Source organism: Eulemur rufifrons, chromosome 30 (genome assembly GCF_041146395.1).
Source record: "Eulemur rufifrons isolate Redbay chromosome 30, OSU_ERuf_1, whole genome shotgun sequence".
Classification (NCBI taxonomy): domain Eukaryota; kingdom Metazoa; phylum Chordata; class Mammalia; order Primates; family Lemuridae; genus Eulemur; species Eulemur rufifrons.
The window spans coordinates 128,467,307-128,488,631 of NC_091012.1; the positions used below are offsets into that span (position 1 = coordinate 128,467,307).

The 21,325-nt window shown below is 46.2% G+C and overlaps 1 protein-coding gene across 3 annotated transcripts in view; it reads left to right on the forward strand.

Annotated features, from left to right (window-relative positions):
* Positions 1–21,325, forward strand: part of MAP7D2 (MAP7 domain containing 2) — a 101,695-nt gene that overhangs the window by 35,862 nt on the left and 44,508 nt on the right. For all 3 annotated transcript variants that reach the window (XM_069463338.1, XM_069463339.1, XM_069463341.1), the window contains exons 2-3: positions 14,086–14,163; positions 15,333–15,496. In XM_069463338.1, coding sequence (XP_069319439.1) covers positions 14,086–14,163; positions 15,333–15,496 — 242 coding nt within the window. The remainder of the gene's footprint in view (positions 1–14,085; positions 14,164–15,332; positions 15,497–21,325) is intronic.

Sequence of the window (21,325 nt, forward strand, 5' to 3'; positions counted from 1 at the left end):
TGAGAAAGGCAGGTTAACAGTGACCCTGGAAGATAACACTTTTCAAAGATGGGTTCAGGATCATGGAACCGGCTTCTTATACCGCCTTATCTCCTTAATTCTACCAGTGAGGTTAGGGCTTTTTGCCATGCCCTTTAGGAGCCCTGAAATTCCAGACAATCCTTGGGCTTTTGCCGGTGACTTTAATTCCCATGCTGACCTTGGCGAGGGGGTTACCTCCTGTTTCCCATGATGCCCTTGGAGTCTGAGTGCCCCCCACCTCTTCACAAGGTCATAGTGAGGATGTGGCCACCTGGCAGATACAAAGTTATTCTTTGCAGCTTTGGGAACTAATAACACATGGCAGGTGGGCCAGCACTGAATTTTGCCTTTTCTGTTTGTTGTTGCAGCTGTTACAGCTTTAAAAATAGGTATAATCTACTTACACTACAATGCACAAATTTGAAGTGTACCGTTCTATAAGTTTTGGCAAATATGTACCCTGCCTTGGCCCAGGCTCCATCATGAGCACAGTAGTCCTTGAACTGTCAGAGGCCCAGCCTGTCCAGTGGGTCTCCCACGGGAGGCCGGGGGCAAGCTGAAGCCCTTGCTGATTTGAAAGCAGGCTTTAAAGACCTGGGAGGGTCAGGGGCCAGTTCTAGACTGGAGTAGTAGACATGGCGGTGGCAAGATGTTGGTAATGATGTGGAGGAACACTTAATGCTTTCCACATAGTACATATGTCCCAAGCATTTGCATTTACATTCTCATGTAGGGGCCACATCTAAACCGACGATGATGAAGATGATACTATTCGCCAGTATTTATTAGGAATTTAATATATGCTAAAAGCTTCACATGCATTGTTCTTTAAGCTCCACATTAGCTATGAAACAGATAGTATTATTATCCATTTAACAGATGGGAAAACTGGGGCTTAGAAGCTTCCCCGACAGTCACGCTGTTAGTATGTGCTGAGCAGTGATTTGACTGAGGCCGGCAGAACCCATTCCTCTTTCTTATCATCCTCCTTTGTGCATCCCAGTAGGAATAGCTACCAGTTTCTTTTTTTTTTCTTTCTTTCTTTCTTTCTTTTCTTTTTTTTTTTTTTTTTGCATTCTCCTTCCTAATTGTATTTCAAGTCTTTTCAAAACAAAACCCTGAGAATACCCAGACTGAAGTATGCACTTGGGCTTGGGCCACTGTTTCAGGAGTCTTAGGGATCCCTGTACACATGCTTGAGTCATTCATTCACCAGTGTTTAACCTCAGGATAGAAGATCTGACAAAGCAGGACTCCTTTCTCCGTGGCATGTGCTGATTTCAGAGGTGGCGGCAGCCAAAGTGGAAAACTCTGGAATTTTTCCTTGGAACATGTACACTGGAATAGCCAACACAGAATAGCTCGATGTGTTGAGCTCCTACTGTGTGCTGGATACAGTTAAGCAGTGCCTACAATATCTCATTTAGTCTTCACTGTAAGATAGGTACTATTCATCTCCATTTCATAGAAGAGGAGGCTTAGGGCAGGTCCTGCAGAGCTACATTGTTGTGCCTTCTTCCACTAACTCCAAGCAGAGAATTTTGTGGCAGATTGGTGATGATCGCATGCCAGGTTTCAGCGAGTGGAGGAAAATTCATTCTTATTATTATTTGACCTTGATGTCAAAGTGCTATGCACTTTGTATTGTATGGACTTCACCCAATTTTACATTTGGGGAAAGAAAAAGAAAAGCCACTAGTCCTTGTCTTTGCTGTGCAGTTGTGATTTAAGAAAATCATTTAGGGCCGGGTGCAGTGGCTCACACCTGTAATCTTAGTACTCTGGGAGGCCGAGGCGGGTGGATCATTTGAGCTCAGGAGTTCGAGACCAGCCTGAGCAAGAGCGAGACCCCATCTCTACTAAAAATGGACAATTAAAATATATATAGAAAAAAAATTAGCCGGGCATGGTGGCGCATACCTGTAGTCCCAGCTACTTGGGAGGCTGAGGCAGGAGGATCGCTTGAGCCCAGTAGTTTGAGGTTGCTGTGAGCTAGGCTGATGCCACGGCACTCTAGCTCGGGCAACAGAGTGAGATTCTGTCTCAAAAAAAAAAAAAGAAAATCATTTAGGAATCATGTGAGTCATTTAGTAATACTCTTACCGTGTCTGCATTTTTCTGGAAAATGTAATACAGTAAGTTGTTTTAAAAGGAAACCTCTAGGAATTTAGTGAGCATATTTTATAAAAACTCAATAACAGCATAGACTTGTGTGTATTATTCACTCATTCATTCAGAGAACTTCAAACTCCTGGGCTCAAGTGAACCTCCCTCTTGTCTCAGCCACCCTAGTAGCTAGGGGTACAGGTACACACCATCACACTTGGCTAATTTTTAAACAAAAATTTTTGTAGAGATAGGGTCCTGGTGTGTTATCCAGGCTGGTCTCTAACTCCCAGCCTCAAGCGATCCTTCCACCTTGGACTCCCAAAGTGCTGTGGAATTATAGCCATCAGCCACTGCACCTGACCAATTCTAAGATATTTTATGTTATGTTATGTTATGTTATTTATTTTATTTTTTTAGAGAAAGGGTCACACTCTGGTTGGAGTGCAGTGATGTGATCACAGCTCACTGTAACCTTGAATTCCTGGGTTCAAACGATCCTCCTGACTCAGCCTCCTCAGCAGCTGGGATTATAGGCATGGGCCACCATACCCAGCTAATTTTCAATTTTTTTTTGTAGAGATAGGATCTTGTTATGTTGCCCAGGCTGGTCTCCAACTCCTGGCCTCAAGCAATCCTCCTGCCTTGGCCTCCCAAAGTGCTGAGATTATAGATGTGAGCCACCACACCCAGCCACTTTTTTTAAAAAAATGCATTTGATACCTGGATATCTGTACATTCACCCTAGTAGTCAATGGTTATTGAACTTAAATGCTAGTTCCAGGCCTGCCTTATTCAAAAGTATAAATTATGACATCATCCTTGAAAGGGACATGTTGGAAGTCATGAATTGGGTCATAAGAGTGAATTTTTTTTTTTCACCGTTGAAGAGAAAATTTAAGCCAGTTCAGACTCTAGCAGGTGAGAAATAGCTTAGATCACTGGTTCTCAAAATGTGTTCCCAAACTAGCAGCATCAGCATCACCTGGGAATTTATTAGAAATGCAAATTTTCAGGCTCCATCTCAGACCTACTAAATCAGAAACTCTGGGGGTGGGGCCCAGCAATCTGTTTTTAATAAGCTTTCTCAGGGATTCTGATGCACATTAAAGCTTGAGAATCACTGGATTAGAGCCTCCCCCTGCAAAAAAAAAAAAAAAAATTCTCAGAAGACTTATTAATCTATTGTAAGAAATGGCATCTTCCTGAGACACAAATTTTAAGTTGAAGCCATCTGGTTCTGTTCTTGTCAGAGACAGAAAATGCAATAAATGGCCACTGTTAGGTCTTTGTAACCCTATGATTCCCTCGAGGTTAGTTCCTGCCTAGGTATTTGTTTCTAAAATAAATATCCCAAATGAATATAAGAACCCCACATGATAGCCAAAGAAACAGAATTCAGTAGTCAAAAAAGATTAAAGGCAATTCATACTGGAGACTAAAAGAGCGTCAGAAGATGATTTCCTAACCTGCAGCTCTTTGCCTATTCCTCCAGCTCCCAGTGTTATGATGTGTACGTGCACGCTCACACCCACACCCACACCCTGTACCTTCCAAGAGTCTTTCGAAACCCTTTTCTCACTCAGCTTCCAGTCAGAGCTCTCCCCAGAGGCAGCTCAGCATGGCTCTTGGCTCCCTTGTCTCCCATCTCTCTCTCACTTCCTTCCCTCTTCCCCCTTCAGCATTTGCTCCCCTTTCCAGTGCCAATCAAAGCTGATTCACTTCCTGCAGTCCTGAAACTCTTTCTACCCACACGCATTCTCCATCTGCATAACAAAAGCCCAAGAACTGATCCAACATATTGGATGGGTAGAATGGAGGAAGCCAAGAACATAAAGATGGTTCTCTTTCCGGTAGAGAAAGGAATGGAACAAACCCCTCTCTCTTGTTGAACAAGGCCTCTGAGAGCTCTTCCACCTGAAATTCCATGATTTGCCAATCATACATTAAATCGACTTATCAGCGTTTTCTTTTTTGTGCATTGTCCGCTGGTATGATTAAGCCCTGATTTTAATCATTAAGGGTTGATTTTTTTGATGTTCTCAGAGTTACTTTAATGGATATGAATTTCATTTTCAAGAAAAATTAGGTTGCCAGACAATTTTGCTGTTGGTTTTCATCACAGTCCATTGCATTAAAGCAGTCCTCCTGAGCTATGGAGAGAATTGCAATTTAGCCCTGCACTGAAAGGAATTTAAATGGAAACTCTAGTGACCTTATGGGATTGCAATTAGTTTTGAGATTTTAAATGAAAAACATGAGGCAGGAATATGTGATGCTTTCTAAACAAAAACAATATACCCTCATGCAATGATGAAAAAGGTTAGAAATTCTCTCAATTAATTTTCAGTTCCCACTCGAAAGATTGAAGTTCGATTAGATTTCAGGCTTTTACTGTTATTTTCTAGCATATTTTTGCCTACACCATTACCCTTGTCTGGAATTTCCACCTGCTGCCCTTTGCCAATCTGAATCTGATCCCACCTACCCTCCCCCAGGAGAGTAGCAAACTCCAGGAGAAATCACAGTGTATTAAGGGTCAGAGAAATAATTAGAATCTTCCCACTTAATATGACATCGTGGGGGTCACTTGCCTTTTTGGAGTCTCCATTTCTTTAATCTGGAAATAAAACCCCCTCTTCAAAAAATAATGACCGCTAACATTTAATGAGCATTTACTATATGGAAAGTTCTTCACACACATCATTTCATGAAATCACCACAACGTATGTTTATCACAATACATTTATCATATATTGACTAACTTTTTCATCCCCCTCTCTTTTTTTTTTTTTTTTTGAGACAGAGTCTCACTCTGTTGCCCGGGCTGGAGTGCCATGGCGTCATCATAGCTCACAGCAACCTCAAACTCCTGGGCTCAAGCAATCCTCCTGCCTCAGCCTCCCGAGTAGCTGGGACTACAGGCATGTGCCATCATGCCCGGCTAATTTTTTTTCCATATATTTTTAGCTGTCCAGATCATTTCTTTCTATTTTTTTAGTAGAAACGGGATCTCGCTCTTGCTCAGGCTGGTCTCGAACTCCTGAGCTCAAACGATCCAACCGCCTTGGCCTCTCAGACTGCTAGGATTACAGGCGTGAGCCACCGCGCCCGGCCCCCCTCTTTTTTTAATATAAGCAGTAACAAACTTATTTATTTTTCTTTCAGCTTACCAACATTCATTTTTCCCCCAGAATTTTATAAAATATAATTAATAACAAAGCTCTTGGGATTGTGTGGCAAAGACACCTTACAGAAATATACAGACTTTTGCATACTCAAATGTACTATATACATATGCATTTGGAACCCGATGTATCATTTAGATATTTGGAAGGAAAAAGAAAAACAAGTAACTTGGAAGACTTGGAAGAAGGCCACAGATAAGATTAAGTAGGCTATGGATTTTAAATCCTGTTGTGGAATCCTCCCTAAGGTTTTTTTGTATTTGGGGGAGGGGTCGCAAAATTTTTTATTGTGATATAATTTACATAACAATAACAGTAACCATTTTGAAGTGTAAACTGGTGGCATTTAGTACATTCACAATATTGTACAACCATCACCACTAATGCCAGCACATTTTCATCACCCAAGAAAGAAAACCTGAGCCCACTAGCAGTCCTTCACAGTGTCTCCCGTCCCCTTCCTTCCCTTCTTATGGCTGAACAGTATTGTATGGATGTACCATATTTTATTTATCCAGTTGATTGTTAGTTTTGGGTGTCAACTTGACTGGGTCAAGGAATATCTAGAGAGCTGGTAAGGCATATTTTTGAGTGTGTATGTGCGGGCATTTCCAGAGGAAATTAGCCTGTGAGTCTGAGTGGACTAAGTGGGGAAGTTCCACCCTCAGTGCGGGTGGGTGACATCTAATTGGCTGGGGGCTGAGATAGAAACAAAGGAAAGGTGGTTTCTCTCTCTTCCCTGGGAGCTGGGACGCACCCTACTCCAGCCCTTGGACATCAGGACCCAAGGTTCTCCAGCCTGGGGCTCCATGGCTTATACCAGTGCCAGAACCCCTCCAGTCCCCCACACCCCATTCTCAAGCCTTTGGCCTGAGACTGAGAATTATACCATCAGCTTCCCTGGTTCTGAGACTTTCAGACCTGGACTGAGCCATGCTACTGGCATCCCAGGGTCTCCGGCTTGCCGATGGCCTGTCATGGGACTTCTCAGCTTCCGTAATCACGTCAGCTAATTCCCTTAATAAATCCCCTCTCCTATATCTATATCTATGTATACCCTATTGGCTCTGTCTCTCTGGAGAACTCGGACAGATACACTTAATCAACAGTCAGTGGACATTTGGGTTGTTTCCACATTGTGGCTATTATGAATAATGCTGCTACGAACATCCGCAGACTGGTTTCCCTCCTATTTTACACGTACCAGCACTTTATTGAGGGCTATGCTCCCAGGGAGTGAAGGGAAAGGAATGTAAGCCAGAGAAGGACTCTGCAACCAAACACAGCTGGTTTCTTGGACCCACAAGCCATGTCCAGAGAGGGTATGAGATGCCTGTGACTCAGAGCAGTTCTCTGGTACAAGAAAGAGCCAACGGTTTATCCATTATCATCTTTGTGTCTCTCATTAGTCAATGTGCATCCCATAGGGCCTTAACCCCTTTGTCCTCTGGGTCATGATTCCTGGCTGCCTCTGCAGGTCTGTCTGACCAATGGCAAATTGCTGTGCTCACTCCTTGTCCGTTGGTGCCGTGCGTGGGACTCCCTTGTCAGGGACCATGGTGGGAGCAGCTTCCAGGGCGTGGTGACTGAAGGAAGAGGATGAGCCATCATTACAGCAGTTCTGGCTCAGAAGTGTGGCAAGTGACTGAGGGGCCAGTGTCCTTGAGCAGATGAGACTGAATAGTCTAGGGTAGTACAGAAACTGGGTCCAGTAGGGTAGACAGAAAGTGCCGCTTGTTTGCTTTTGTTGATCAGTTGACTGGTCTCTGGTTACACTGCTGTGTAACAAACTACCCCAACACTCAGTGGTTTACGATGCTGCGTCCTTTATCCAGGTTTTGTGTGTTGCTTGGGCTTGGCTGGGTGGTTCTTGCTTGATGTCTCTCCTGAGGTGGCAGCTGCGGGCTGGAGGGACAAGATGGCCCACTTGCAAGGCTAAAAGTTGGTGGTGGCTCAGAACTTGGCTGTGGCTCCTGATTGGAGCATTTCCCTGAGACCCACTCTGTGCACCTTGGCCTTCTTACAGCAGGGAGATGAATTCCTACAGGGTGAGTCCCCAGAGCTAGTGTTCTGAAACAGTGCCACCTTCCCCTTTTCACTGTGGGAACCTGAGGCTTTGAAAATTTAAATAAGAGGGTCTGGTCATATGGAGGCCATCCAGTGATCATCCTTGTCCTGATGCTGTCACAGGATTATGGGAAATAAAGAAATATGTCTTGATACCCATTCTGGGCCTGGCACACAGTAGGTGCTTAGTATATGTTACTGCTCCTCCTTCATTAACTCAGCATTTATTGAGTGTTTCCTGTGTACAAGATACTGTGCTAGGCCCTTTGGGGGCTACAAGAAGAAATGGGACATAGGCCCTGCCCTTAAAGAAGCTTATATCGTGGCCAGGTGCGGTGGCTCACGCCTGTAATCCCAACATTCTGGGAGGCCGAGGCAGGATGGTCGCTTGAGCTCAGGAGTTTGAGACCAACTTGAGCTAGAGCGAGACCCCCTCTCTACTAAAAAAACAGAAAAATTAGCCAAGTGTGGTGGCATGCACCTGTGGTCCCAGCTACTTGGGAGGCTGAGGCGGGAGGATCACTTGAGCCCAGGAGTTGGAGGTTGCAGTGAGCTACAGTGACACCACTGCACTCTAGCCTGGGTGACAGAGTGAGACTCTGTATCAAAAAAAAAAAAAAAGCTTATATCCTGATGGATGGACTGGAGAGGGGTGGGTTGGTGAGAGAGGGGCCATGGTGGAGCCTCCTGTGCTTGAGAACTGAGAATGGGAGAGGGAAGGACCCCAGTGTGAAGCAAAAAGGGAAGACAGCTGTGAGAGACAGAGCTCTGATGGAATTTAGAGCAAAGATTCCTTTCAGTGTGTGTGTGCACATGTGTGTGTGCATATGCGTGTGTGTGTGTGCACATGCCTGTGTGTGTGTGTTGGGCTGTGGGACCAGTGGAGGAAGCCGCCTTCCTTCCTTTACTTTGGATTCCCTCCACAACTCTAGCAGGATAATGGGTACAAAGATGCTTTAAAATGTTGGTTGTTTTTAATGACATGTCTGACACGAGGTTAAAGTGCTCTACAAATGGGGAGGTTTCCCTCAATGGGACATGAGGCCATTTCATTCAGCAACTTTTTGAATACTTCCCAGTCTGTAAGGTGCTGGAGATTCGGGATAAGAGGAGAGCTTAGAGGGCAAGGGCCAAATGAACAGACCCGGGGCTGAGCATGGTGCACGTGCCCGTAGTCCCAGCTACTCAGGAGGCTGAGGTGGGAGGATCATGGAGCCCAGGAGTTTGAGACCCCATTTTTTAAAAGAGAAAAAGGAACAGACCCAGGCCATAGTGTGTGGGGCAATAACAACCTTGGTGAAGGTAAACGCTCTGGGGGAATGTGTGCAGGTGGTCGATCATTCCTTCTGCAGACTGTTTTGGGGCTCACTGTGCTGGGCTCTTGACAGAGAGGAGCCACAGGGAGGGCTTTGCCCTCTAGAATCAGCATAGTCTAGAACACTGGTTCTCAAGTTGTGGACCAATAGCATCAGCCTCACCTGAGAGCTTGTTAGAAAGGGAGACTCTCTGGCTCACCCCAGACCTACTCCGGCAGAAACTCTGGGGGTGGTGTCCAGTAGTCTGCTTTCACGAACCCTCCGGGTGGTTCTGATGCACGCTCAAGTGTGGGGACAGTGGGCTCGGACCGTTCTTGGGCTTGGCCGCACATTAGAAGCACATGGGGAGCTTTTAAAGTACCAATGCCCAGGCCACCCCGAGACTGACTAGATCGGCCTCTAGGAGACCCAGGATCTATACATTTTTAAAGCCCCCAGGTGATTCCATTGTGTAGCCAAAGTTGAGGAGCCGTGGTTTCTGAGGGCTTAAGCAGATCATCACAGTGCAAATAAGTCACCGCCAAGGTGGGAAAGAGTCAGTGCCTGCAAGTCCACAGAGCAGAGAGCATCTGGCAACCCCCGAAGGGATCAGGAAGGATTCCCCAGGGGAGGTGCGTGGCCCTCAATGGACTTCCTACTGGGTGAACTCTTCATTCCCAGTTCCCTTTCTCTCTTCTGGACCTTGCAGTCCTACAGATGTGAATGTGATTGGAAAGGTTATTTTAAAATTCACTTAATGGCAATTAAATTTTTAAAGCCAAACACAGCTGGCCTCCCCTTTAAAACTTTGTGTGTTGATAATGGTTCTTACCAGTACCATGAATAATATCAGCTCATTAATATTCTAGCAGGAGAGTGCTTCAGGCTAATAAAATTCATTTTAAAATTAGTTTTATGGGTTGCTGCAGCCCAAGGATAATGGGAAGTTTTTCTAAGCAAGAGCAAATCAGTGAAGTATGAGATTTTTATGCTGTTCTGTTAACGTAAAATAGTTGTTTGGCTGTTCAAGATCCCTGCTTTATTCTAGTTTCTTATAGGAATGAATTGCCCAGGAAAAGGCCTTCGTTTCAGAGGTGGACGTTTACCTGAATACCGTTGCCCTGGGAAGCATTTTTGCATCAAGAGTGGGGAAGGAGTGACTCTGGTCCTTCTCCTGGCTAGGGCACCTCTGAGAAGGTGTCCTGTGCTCCCTCTGTCTTTCAGTCCCTCCAAGGGCTTCACGCTTGAGCCAGTATTTTTGTTTTTGTAGTTAAACTTCTCTATTTTGAGGTCATTGTAGATTCACATGCAGTTATAAGAAATATTACACAGAGAGCCCATGTACCCTTCATGCAGTTTCCCCCAAGGGTAACATCTTGCAAAACTACAGTACAATATCCCAACCAGGATGTTGATGCCGATGCAGTCAAGACAGGGAACATTTTCATCCGCACGAGGAACCCTAGATGGCCTTTTATCAAATAGCTACCCACTTCCCTCCGGCCCCTTCCCCACCCTGGCAAACACAAAAGCACAGATCTCTTTTCTGTCAGTTCTCATAGAGTTCAAAGATAAAATTGGGTTCCTGGTTTTAAAAAAAGACATGGGCCAAAGGACAAATGGATGGGAAAACTGGACGCTTTAGGATTTCAAGCCATACAGAAAGACTTCCTTTTGGAACCAAATTCAGCATTAACTCTTGGATATGCTGTGTCTTGAGAGGGTGTCTCCTGGTGTTAATGTTCGTGATAAGCTGCCTCTGTTCCTGTGGTTTAGACCTGGCTGGGTTGTGATAGTGGTAATACTGATCAAGTTGATGGCCCCTAAGAAATGGGGGCCATGGTTTGTGCTCCACTCCTTCGTGCCTTAGGGTGAGCTCAGGGGCTTCTCCGCAGCCTCCAGGAGTCATTGAGAGTCACAGAGTTGAAGTTGGAGATGTGCATTAACTATTTGGCTCCTCTTCCAGTGGACGTTCTTGAAATGTTTGCTTGACAATTAAACAGGACAGGCAGATGCTGTGTGGAGGAAGGGAGGTGGCCCAGCCTCAGTCTTAATTCATGCAGCAAATCTCAACCCTGATTGAACTCTGAGATCGCCCTTGTGCACACCTGCCCCAGGGCAGCTAAGCACGAAAGGAGAGAATCACAGGCGGGAGCTGCCAGGCTTTTTATTCAGTGCTGTGCAGGGTGGTAGCCACCAGAAATGTGGCTGAGTGCCTGAAATGTGCCCAGTGTGACTGAGGAACCAAACTTGTAATTGTATTGAATTTCGATTACATTCAATTTAAATAGCCATGGGTGCCTTGTGGCTACCAAATGAACAATGCAGAGATTCCAGGTCACCCATGTTGGACTGTTCGAGTCACTCCACCCCACCTCAGTGGAGCAAAGCTGAATTGCTTGGCACCTACAGTTACCCCCAGGGTCCTCTGGCTACCCTGCTTCCCTACCCAGCATCAGCCTCTCAAATTATTGTTGAGCAAACATCTCTAAACCATCAGTTTGAGGAGGAAGGAAGCCAATAATTAGCCTGCCGGGGCAGTTCCCACATCTGTGCCCAGCTGGGCCCTTGCTTGGCTCGCAGTACTGCTTGCTTCATGCTTCTCTGATGAGTTAGACCTGCACTTCTGCTATCCGTATCTGCAGGCTCATTTTTGCGACTAGGTTAAGATTTGTTCCCTGTGTGTGTCACTGGGTCACAGCACTAAGATCCAGGTGTTGCATTTCTTCCTTTGACAAGGAAGCAGCATAGGAAAGCAGTAATTACGAGTGTGGGTCCAGGAGTCAGGTTCTTGCCTTGGAATCTGACTTCTCCACTTTCTGACAGGGTGACCTAGGACAGGTCAACCTCTCTGTGCCTCTGTTTCTACACCTATAAGACAAGGATTGTAACAGTGCCTCCATCATCATAAGGTGGTTGGGCCAAGTAAATCCAAACAGTGCACTTGGTCCATAGTAACTGCTCAATTGTTGTCTCCTATTATGATGACACCAGTGACTGTGAGCATGATAAATAAAGCTTTTCTGGAAAGGAAGTGATTTGAAGGTGTGACTCTTATGTGTGCCCATGAGAGGGCAGCCTACGATCATGCATGTTCGTGGAACTAGCAGCCTTCTGTTTGCAAAGCATCCAGGTAATAGCAGTTTCAGATGTGCTTAGCCTTTTTTCTTGTCAGTTTTTCTTTCTTTCCTCTGTTCAAAGAATAGTTTCAGTAGTTCTCAGGCTTACCTTGGAAATAGGGCAGGCCTGTTGACATCTAGAGGGGGGTGGGGACAATACCGAGCAAGGTTCAGGTCCTGCCTAGGTGGGTGAGTTGGTGCAGGTGCCGATGGGCATCTGTCCAGGCATCCTAGGCTTTTCTTTATAACTTTTCACACTGAACTAGTTCTGATTAGTCAAACTCTTGAGCTACAGACTAGAACCTGAAAGTGTTTAGAGAAAGGAGAAACCTGATTTTCTCTCCCTGCCCCACTTCCACTAACTTCATGCCTGCCTTTGAGCATTGTGTGTACACACTGGGGCCACTGTGTGAGGAACAGTGGCCACAGCTGGGCAGATCCAGAGAAGTGTCAGCCACACGTGGCTCTGGAGCCCACCAGGAGAGACTGAGTTACAGAGGGAGAACTTTTCAGGAAAGTAGAATGAAATGAGGGTTCCTCAAACTGTGTGGGTGCACAGGCCATCACGGGTCTGGGGGGGCGTGGGGTCTTGAAGGTAGGTGGTGGCAGGGGATAGATGGAAGAAGGGGTAGTATGAGCCAGAAGGTACATGGGAGAAAGGGCAGTGTGAGGTCAAGTTGGGAAGAGAGTTTGGAGTCAGATTGTGGGGGGCCAAGAATGAGCTGAGCAGTTGAGCTTTTATTTTATTTTCTTGTTTTTAGAGTTGAGGTCTCACTCTGTCACCCAGGCTGGAGTGCAGTGGTACAATCTTAGCTCACCACGGCTTCGAACTCCTGGGCTCAAGTGATCCTCCCACCTCAGCCTCCCGAGTAGCTGGGACTGCAGGCGCATGCCACCGTGCCCAGATGATTTTTCTATTTTTTGTAATGATAGGTTCTGACAATGTTGCTGAGACCGGTCTCAAACTCCTGGCCTCAAGTGATCCTCCCACCTCAGCTTCCCAAAATGCTGGGGTTATAGGCATGAGCCACCATGCCTGGCCAAGTTGGGCCTTTAAATTCTTACTGACATTCATATTGTTGGCAGCATCTTAATGGTTAATAGTTGACTAAATACAAACATGGGGAAAGACACTTGTAGTCTGAGGTTGATTTCCTAGTACTTTTCTCATGAGTTTTAATATCACTGACACATAATCCAGGCTTCAAAACCAGACGCATGTGGAGAAGCTTGACAATCCAGTGTTTGTCACGTCATCCCCGTTCCACATTCCCGCAGCCCACACTTTAAGCCAGGCCTCCACGGCCATCTCCTGGACAGCGGCAGGAACCTCCTTGGAGTGAGCGCAGGTTGCTATGGCAACAAAGCACACTAAGAAGTCAGCCTGTGATGCTCCCAGAGAGGAAGGCCTCCATGCTGGGAAAGTGAATCTGGTTGTATTAATGCTAAAGTCGATTTCTCCAAAATGGTGTGCTTGAACATTATGTAGATAATGCTTGTGTACAACCAATTGTGGCAAAGTATTTCTAATCCTAAAACGACCACGAAGATCCATGTAATCTTTGATTTAGAAAGCCTTTTAGTGTCTTGTAGGGGTTGAATTGAGATGCAGAGCTCCAGGATATTTCCCAGGCATCCTGAGGGGAGCTGCCATTTGTTTCATCTTATTTGTTGTAGATATTTGAATGATTCTCAGATACTAAGATTGACATTGGTGCAAACTTGGCAGAACCAAAGTCAAACTTGAGCGTTGTATTTTATGGTGCTCACCGAGGAGCTCGTATGTGTCCCTCAGCAATTGGCTCCTTTCAGAAGAAAGTAAATGTTCGATATCTATGTAATGATCAACATCCCAAATCTCATCAATTTTGTGCTTCTCCCCCTCCCCCAGGTAATCCTGCTTCAGGCCTGGAAGCCGGGCTAGGGGAGGCCTGGTGGGCTTCTCTGCATGCTGCCAGGCCCCTCTGTCACTTACTGCACTTTTTCTCACCCCTCCAGGGCCAGGCCTGGGGACAGGGGATTAGGGAAAGGGCTGGGTTCTCTGGGGCTGGTGTTGGCACTATTGTAGCACTTGGCAGGGGCGTGTGGAAGCTGTGCCTGCCGCCCCTCGCCTGTCAGGACCTGTGTGTGTGGTGGAGAGTGACAGGTCGGACCTCCTTTGGATGAAGCCATGGGGATGGATGATGCGGGCCTGCAGCCAGACTCGGGGCACACGCCCGGTTCCCCTGGCACTCAGCAGATAGGGCAAGAGTGAAGAACTGGAAAATCATCTAGTTTTCTCTCTCGTAGGCATGGATGGATTTTTGAAATCCGACGAGAGACAGAGATTGGCCAAAGAAAGACGCGAAGAAAGAGATAAATGTCTGGGTAAGTTGTGCGCTTTGGCTGTTTAAGTCTAAGAGAGTGGAGATAGGGTGGTGGCTTTTCTGAAGATCCTTAGAAATTTGCAAATGAATGGGAGGAGAACTAGGACAATTGCTAGGTGAACTTGAAGAATTGGGGGTGAACCTACACTGCCACTGGCATGTTCACAAATATTTTGTAATTCTCAGGACTGTTCATTCACTTACTTGGCACACATTGAAACTCTGCTGTGTTCTAGGCACTATGCTAGGGGCTGCAGATACGAAAGTGCAGATAGGGAAGCAGTCGCCGTCCCCGACCTGAGGAAGTCCTGATGCTTTCAGGTGTCCATTGTGTGTGCTCACTCAGGTTCTCTCCTGGGCGTCTAGAAGGGCTATCCTTGGGAGAACTGAGAAAAATCAGCACGTAAGTCGTTTTGTATGTTAGGACAGGGAACCCTGGTTGAGAAAGGCCATCTTGCCGCTTGCAGAATATAGACAGATAAGTACGGAATGTTGTCCACAGGGTGCCATGAGGTAGGTGGATAGTGGTTTCCCCATCCAATTGAGAAAAATGAAGAGCTTTCTGGTTCTTCCCCTTGACTGTCTCCTGCTGGTCGGTTCAGGCGTTGCCTCCTCCAGGGAACCCTTCCCTGACTTGGCCAGGTGGAGTTAAGGGCCCCTTAGTAAATGTCTTGAGGGTAAGGCCGATCTTACTCATGTGTTTTACCCTCTGACCTAGCTCGGTGTCTGGTGCGTGGCGCATGCACAGTTAACCTGTTTTTGAATGAATGTGCCCTTACAGCTGTCACTTCTCAGCCCAGAGTATGGCTTAGCCATTGTGCACAAGTCTGACTTGATACCAGTCATCATAATGGCTCCCACCTATCAAGGCGCTTACTGTGTACTTTATGGATATTGGCTCCTTCGATCTTCTCATCACTGTGATGTAGCAAACATGACTGGCCCCACCTCACAGAGGGGGAAACCGAGGCAGAAAGATTATACAGTTAACATGCCCAGGGTCACCCAGCTAGTGGCAGAGGTGTCGGAACCCTTCATCTCCATCACTGCATCCGAGGATCCCATCAGGCTCTTTTTTGGCATCCACTCTTACTTCTGTGTCTTTGGTGTTAACCCAGATGGCACGGGGTGCTCTGGTGATGGCACCTCTCCTTTGCTCTGCTTTCCTAGCCGCCCGCGAACAGCAGATCCTGGAGAAACAGAAAAGGGCCAAGCTCCAATATGAAAAGCAAATCGAGGAGCGATGGCGCAAACTGGAAGAGCAGCGGCAACGGGAGGACCAGAAGAGGGCTGCGGTGGAAGAGAAGAGGAAGCAGAAGCTTCGGGAGGAGGAGGTGAGGTCCGGGAGTTCCCACCCCTGCCACCTCGGCAGCTCCCACGCGGCTTAATGCCCAGGGCGCCTGGGTATCCCGCCCTGCACCTTCGGGGGTGGGGGGGCGAGGGGGGGTGCTCACTGTGCCTTCTTTCAGCAGCACTGGCATGGGAACAGAGACACCCATTCAACTGAGGCGTTAATTTGCTGTGTTACATTGGGCAAGCTGCTTGGCTTCTCTGGACCTTGATTTGTTTGTCTCTGAAATGAGGGAGTTGGATTTGGCAGTGTCCAGGGCCTCTTCCAGGCCTAACCTTTGCTGACTCTAAATCAAGACTCAGAGAGGGATGGTGGGTAGGCGCTGGGGGATGGAGACCTGGAGGTTACAGATGGGAGTCTCTGCCTCAGGGGCAGACGCAAGGCCAGAACAAGAGCTGTGAGGCTCGAGAACAACATGATCCTGTGAGTCACCACTGGAAAATGAGTCTACCTTCAAATACCAAGATGCTATTGTATTTAAATGTTAATGTAGTTCCTTGCTTTAATCACCCTTTCTTTCTGGTTACCTTTTAAAGAAGAAATGGAATGTAATTACCCCTACAGAGTCCTTTATTACTAGGCTTTGAATATATATTTATAAAGCATATTTGGATTATAGATTTTCTTAATAATTATATTTTAAGGATGTATTCGTTACCTTGTATCAGGTGATGATCATTTTTTATTCATAAGGTATGATGACTCTGATGACTCATCTTTTAGTATGAACAATATAGAGGGGTTTTTTTGTCTTTTGGTTTTTTTTGTTTGTTTGTTTTGTTTTTTTTTTTTTTGAGACAGAGTCTTGCTCTGTCACCTGGGCTAGAAGCCATGGCATCAGTTAGCTCACAGCAACCTCAAACTCCTGGGCTCAAGCGATTCTCCTGCCTCAGCCTCCTGAGTAGCTGGCATTACAAAGGCGTGTGCCACCATGCCCGGCTAATTTTTCTATTTCTTGGTAGAGACGGGGTCTCACTCTTGCTCAGGCTAGTCTCAAACTCCTGACCTCAAGCAATCCTCCTGCCTCGGCCTCCCAGAGTGCTAGGATTACAGGCGTGAGCCACCGCGCCCAGCCGAATTTAGAGGTTTTTTAATCTCCAGCACTACAGGATACAAAGTCATTTGTATAGAGTCAGTATTTATTTAAGTCTCTCAACAGTTTATCACTATATTTACTCCTTCCTCTTTTTTTAATTTAAAGAACACATACAAATGTGTGCACACATACACGTAATTAGACCCATCTTTGCCCAAGAATCACGCTTTTACGGTGATTCCTTTGTTCCTCTTAGCAAAGGAAGGTCCATAGAAGGGTCTTAGCCATGGTTCACCATTGCTGGCTGCAGTCTGATTGCTGTGTCTTCATCTGCTCCCAGTTCAAATCCCAGCTCTACCACTAAGCAGCTGGTGGCCAGGGACAAGTCACATATCCCTCTGTCTCTTTAGCCCAAAACAGAGGTGGTTATAGGAATTCAGGGAGGTAACTTTTGTGAAAGTTCCCAGCGAAGCACCTAGCACAGAGCAATCACTCAGAAATGTTAGATTCCTCTTAGTTACTTCAGCTGACCTTGGCCGAAGCAAGGTCAGGAAGGAGCTACCCAGAAAAGATTATAGAAAAGAGTCTATAGACTAAGAAGAAAGCCACAATGTGATAGGCTGTTTTGGTAACTTGAGACAGATTTCTCCTTTCCTAACCTGGGTATTTGTCATGAGTCACTGGACTCGCCCATTTTCTTCCCATCCTCCATTCCTTGATGACTTAGAGCTTGTCCTCTTCCTCCCTGGTTGCTGTCTCTCTCTCTCTCTCTCTCTCTCTCTCTCTCTCTTGATTCCTGACATCCTGTGGGATTGCTGATTCAGATGAAAGCTCATGGCTGCTGCTTCCAGGAAGGGGCGCTGTGAAGTCATGTTAGATACTTCCCATGCTCCGCCACATCCTACAGTGTCACAGGGGTCTGCTTTTCAGACAATTTCTGTCTATACTTTTCCTTTCTAAAATATTCGTGCTGGAGGCATGTTAAATTAACCAGTCAGACTCCCCCTTCTTGCAGATGAGGGAATGTCATGCCAGATGGTTGGTCCTGATGCAGCAGAATCTTCAGTGGTTTTGCTTCCAGATAATTTTCTATTTGCTTGTGTGCTTCCTTGCACCCCTGATGTGGTAGGGCGGGGGAGGGGGGATGCCACCTGACCCTCTCCAGCACAAGTAGAAGCGGAGCTTGCTTTCCTCTTCTCCCTGGGCACAGCAGGGCAGGGTTGAGAGCTGGGCCTCCTGCGGTTGTGTAGCAACTGAAGGCAGCAGCAGCCTTCTTCTGCCACCTGCTCCTGCCTTCAGGGTCCCGGTAGACCCAGGGATAGCTTAGGGACTTGCCACACGCAGGCTGGCCCATTAACCACGTTAGAGCGGGTGCTCTGTCACTACAGAGGCCTGTTTAGAATTGTCACGGGTGACCTTTAGGGAGAAGGGATAGACCCATACTGCGGCAGCCCCTCTCCGAGGGAAAGCCTCTGTGCTGGCCCCCGTGGTTTCAAGGAGAGCTCCAGGAGGGCTTGCTGCCTGCTCGTTGCCTGGCTGTAGAGATTCTCTGTTCTCTTCTCAGTATCGGATTTAAGTTCTTTTTGTCATGCTCTGTCTCTGTCAAACAGAGAAAAGCCTCTGCAGGAAGATTGTTTTGTAAGCCATTTTGCTTCTCTAGACTGTTGGAAAGTGTTTGTGTTACCCAGCTAGACCTACCTCCCTGGATCTGATATTTAGGAGCTCATCAGAGGCCTGTTGACCCCCACCAGCCCTGCCCTGGCTCCATGTCCCTGTGGTTGCCATGATGTTGCTCTTGGTAACCCCTCATGTCTGTGTCAAGGCAGGTGTGGACATCTGTTTGCAGAGAGAAAGGCCCCCTTCCAGGGCCCTGCTGAGGATCACTGGGGGCTTGCTCCTGCAATGTCATCCCCAGAACTCATATAGTAAGAGCAGTGGAAAAGGTACAGCCACCTCCTACTCGTGCCGGAGACTGCTGTCTGGGCCTTGCCTGTACTGCTCAGCGAGCTCAACAGGTCACCTTGGTCATGTTTCTCCAAGTTCACCCAGGCAGATTTAGAGCCAAAGCTCAAGGAGTCAGGGACGAGGCTCCTTCCTTTCTTCCTTGCACTAAGCCCTACCCAATAGGGATGTTCTAGGGATAAGAATTTGCCTTGCTCTTTCTCCGTCCTCTGATGATGATCAGATGCTACTTGGGAGAACCAAAACTTGGCAGGAACTGGAGTCTACACTTCTAATATTTATTAATGGTGTTTTTCTGATGTGATGGGATTTTCTCTTGCTCGCTTTCTCATGCCCAGCCCTTGCTCTAACCAGTGGGTCTCACTGTGAGGTCCCAGGACTAGAAGCACCTGGAAAGTTGTTAGAAATGCAGATTCTCAGCAGGCTCCACCCCAGTCCTACTGACTCAGAAGCCCTGGGGAAAAACTCCAACAGCCTGCATTTTAACGGGCTGCCCAGGGAATTCTGACGCATGAACCCTTAAGTTTGAGAACCACTGGTCTAAAGTGTCCTGTTAATAATCCTCCTCTTCAAATTCAAGTTCAGTTAGCATTGGTTAAGGACTCACCACATGCTAGTCATGATTGCATAGATTTAGAGTGATCTGGTGACATAGGTAAGATCATCCCCATTTTACAGGTGAGGAAACTAAAGCCCAAGAATGTGAAATGATTAGCTCAAGATCACAGGGCTAAAAAGTGGCAGGCAGAGATGAGACTTGAATCCTTACCTCCTGACTCCAAATCTAGAATTCTTTCCATTTCATCACATGAAGGAACAGAAAGGTCCATATGAACATGAGGCATATGACCTATACAGGACTAACCTGTAATAAGAGTACAGTGGACAAGTTTTGTTTTTGACATGTTTAAATCACCCCACCCCATTTTGACTTCTTTTGGATTCTATAAATCCTCTTCTCTTACAGCTTTACCATCTCTTTTTTTTTCTTTTAATTTTTTATTTCAGCATATTAGGGGGGTACAAATGTTTAGGTTACATATATTGCCTTTGCCCCACCTGAGTCAGAGCTTCAAGCGTGTCCATCCCCCGGATGGTGCACAACGCACCCATTAGGTGTGACTATACCCATCCCCTCCTCCCCCTTCCCACCTGCCCGACACCCAATGAATGTTACCACTATATGTGCACATAAGTCTTGATCAATTAATACCAATTTGATGGTGAGTACATGTGGTGCTTATTTTTCCATTCTTGGGATACTTCACTTAGTAGAATGGGCTCCAGCTCTGTTGGCTCAAGAGAGAAGTTTACTACCTCTTTTGCATCACCTCTCCAAAAGTGGGCCAGACAAAGTGATTGTGTCTTTCTCTCAGAGGTAGCTATACTTTCATCAATCTACTCAAGATCCAAAGGAATGAATCTCCAGGGGTAGAACTTGGAACAGCTCCGTGGACTGGAGGTGGATGGCAGAGGTAGTTTTTCTAAAGGTAACTGAACAGTTCAGGGTAGGTCTGGCTTTAAGTGAGCATCCCCTTATAATTATGCCCCCAGATAGCTGCTTAGTGGTGAGGCTGGCTTAGTGAGTCTCAGTGTTCTTCATTCTCATTGGTCCCATAGTAAAGAAGGGACTATCTTGTGAGGTCCTTCTGGCATGTAGGAAATCTACCATAACCCACCCAATACTAAATTCACTCTAGGGTGAAAGGTTTCAACACTTAAATTAGGTCAGTGGTTAACTACGTTATGTTAAATCCATGTAATGAAATACCGTTCAGCCTTAGTCTTGAGTGGCCATACTTCAAGCATCAAATGGTGGAGGAATTCTGTTCCCTCCATGCCCCAGCTTTTATCGGGCAGACTGCCAGCGTTGGCCATCATATTTAATGGGCCAGGGTCGTGAGGACAGGGCTCTGCCAGGAAATGCACACTCATGATTATAGAGTCTCAGGCCAAAAACAGAGCACAATTAATAGCCAATACAAATATGAGACAGGAGGCAAAAAATCCCCCTTTCTGCTCACAGGTCCCTGGAGAGGCAGTCTCTTAGCAAAGTGCTATTCAGAGAAAAATTATGCAGAGGAGGCTAAGATGCGGAGAAACCAAATGCTCATCTCATCCCTCTGGTATAGACAAAAGGAATAAATCCAGATACCTACTAAGTGACCTTTATGTATGTCTAGTAAGTGACATGAAAGAGCCTTTTCCTGATCTTTAAAGTCATGGTTACTCAGCTGGTGCTGTCCTAAATTAATTTTGTTTGTTTGTTTTTAAGCCATGAGAAAATTGTATCTTTTTGTTTTGGAGTCAGGCTAGAATTAGCCCAGTTCCTGGAGCACCTCAGGGTTGGGTTTTCTGAGGGTTAAAGGGTGTCATTGTAACTGCCAGCCTTGCTTAGTGGAGGCGGGGAGAGGAGTTGGTATTTGCAGTGTCATCGAGCTGGTGGGGAGTGCAGAATTAGAACACCTTCATTCCAGTACTAAGGACAACTTTATAAAAATGACAATTTAGGTAATACAGGAGAGTGCTTTTGATAAATCTTGTTAAGAGAAAAGCCTGGTGGTTGTTTTCTCTTCTGATTAAAAATTGTTGGGTCTATCTTCCCACCCCTCCCTAAACCCCTAACTCTGGCAATGCATGGATGCTTTATTTTGTGGCTAGAAGTCTCCCTACTCTTGTCTCTCTTAAATTTTGAAACATGCAATATTATCTGGAAAACAGTATGTAGCCGAAAAGTGTTAAAATATAGAAAACAATTGATTCCCCTATAAGAAGTTCTAAGATAAACACGGGGCTTTGCAAAATAGATCTCAA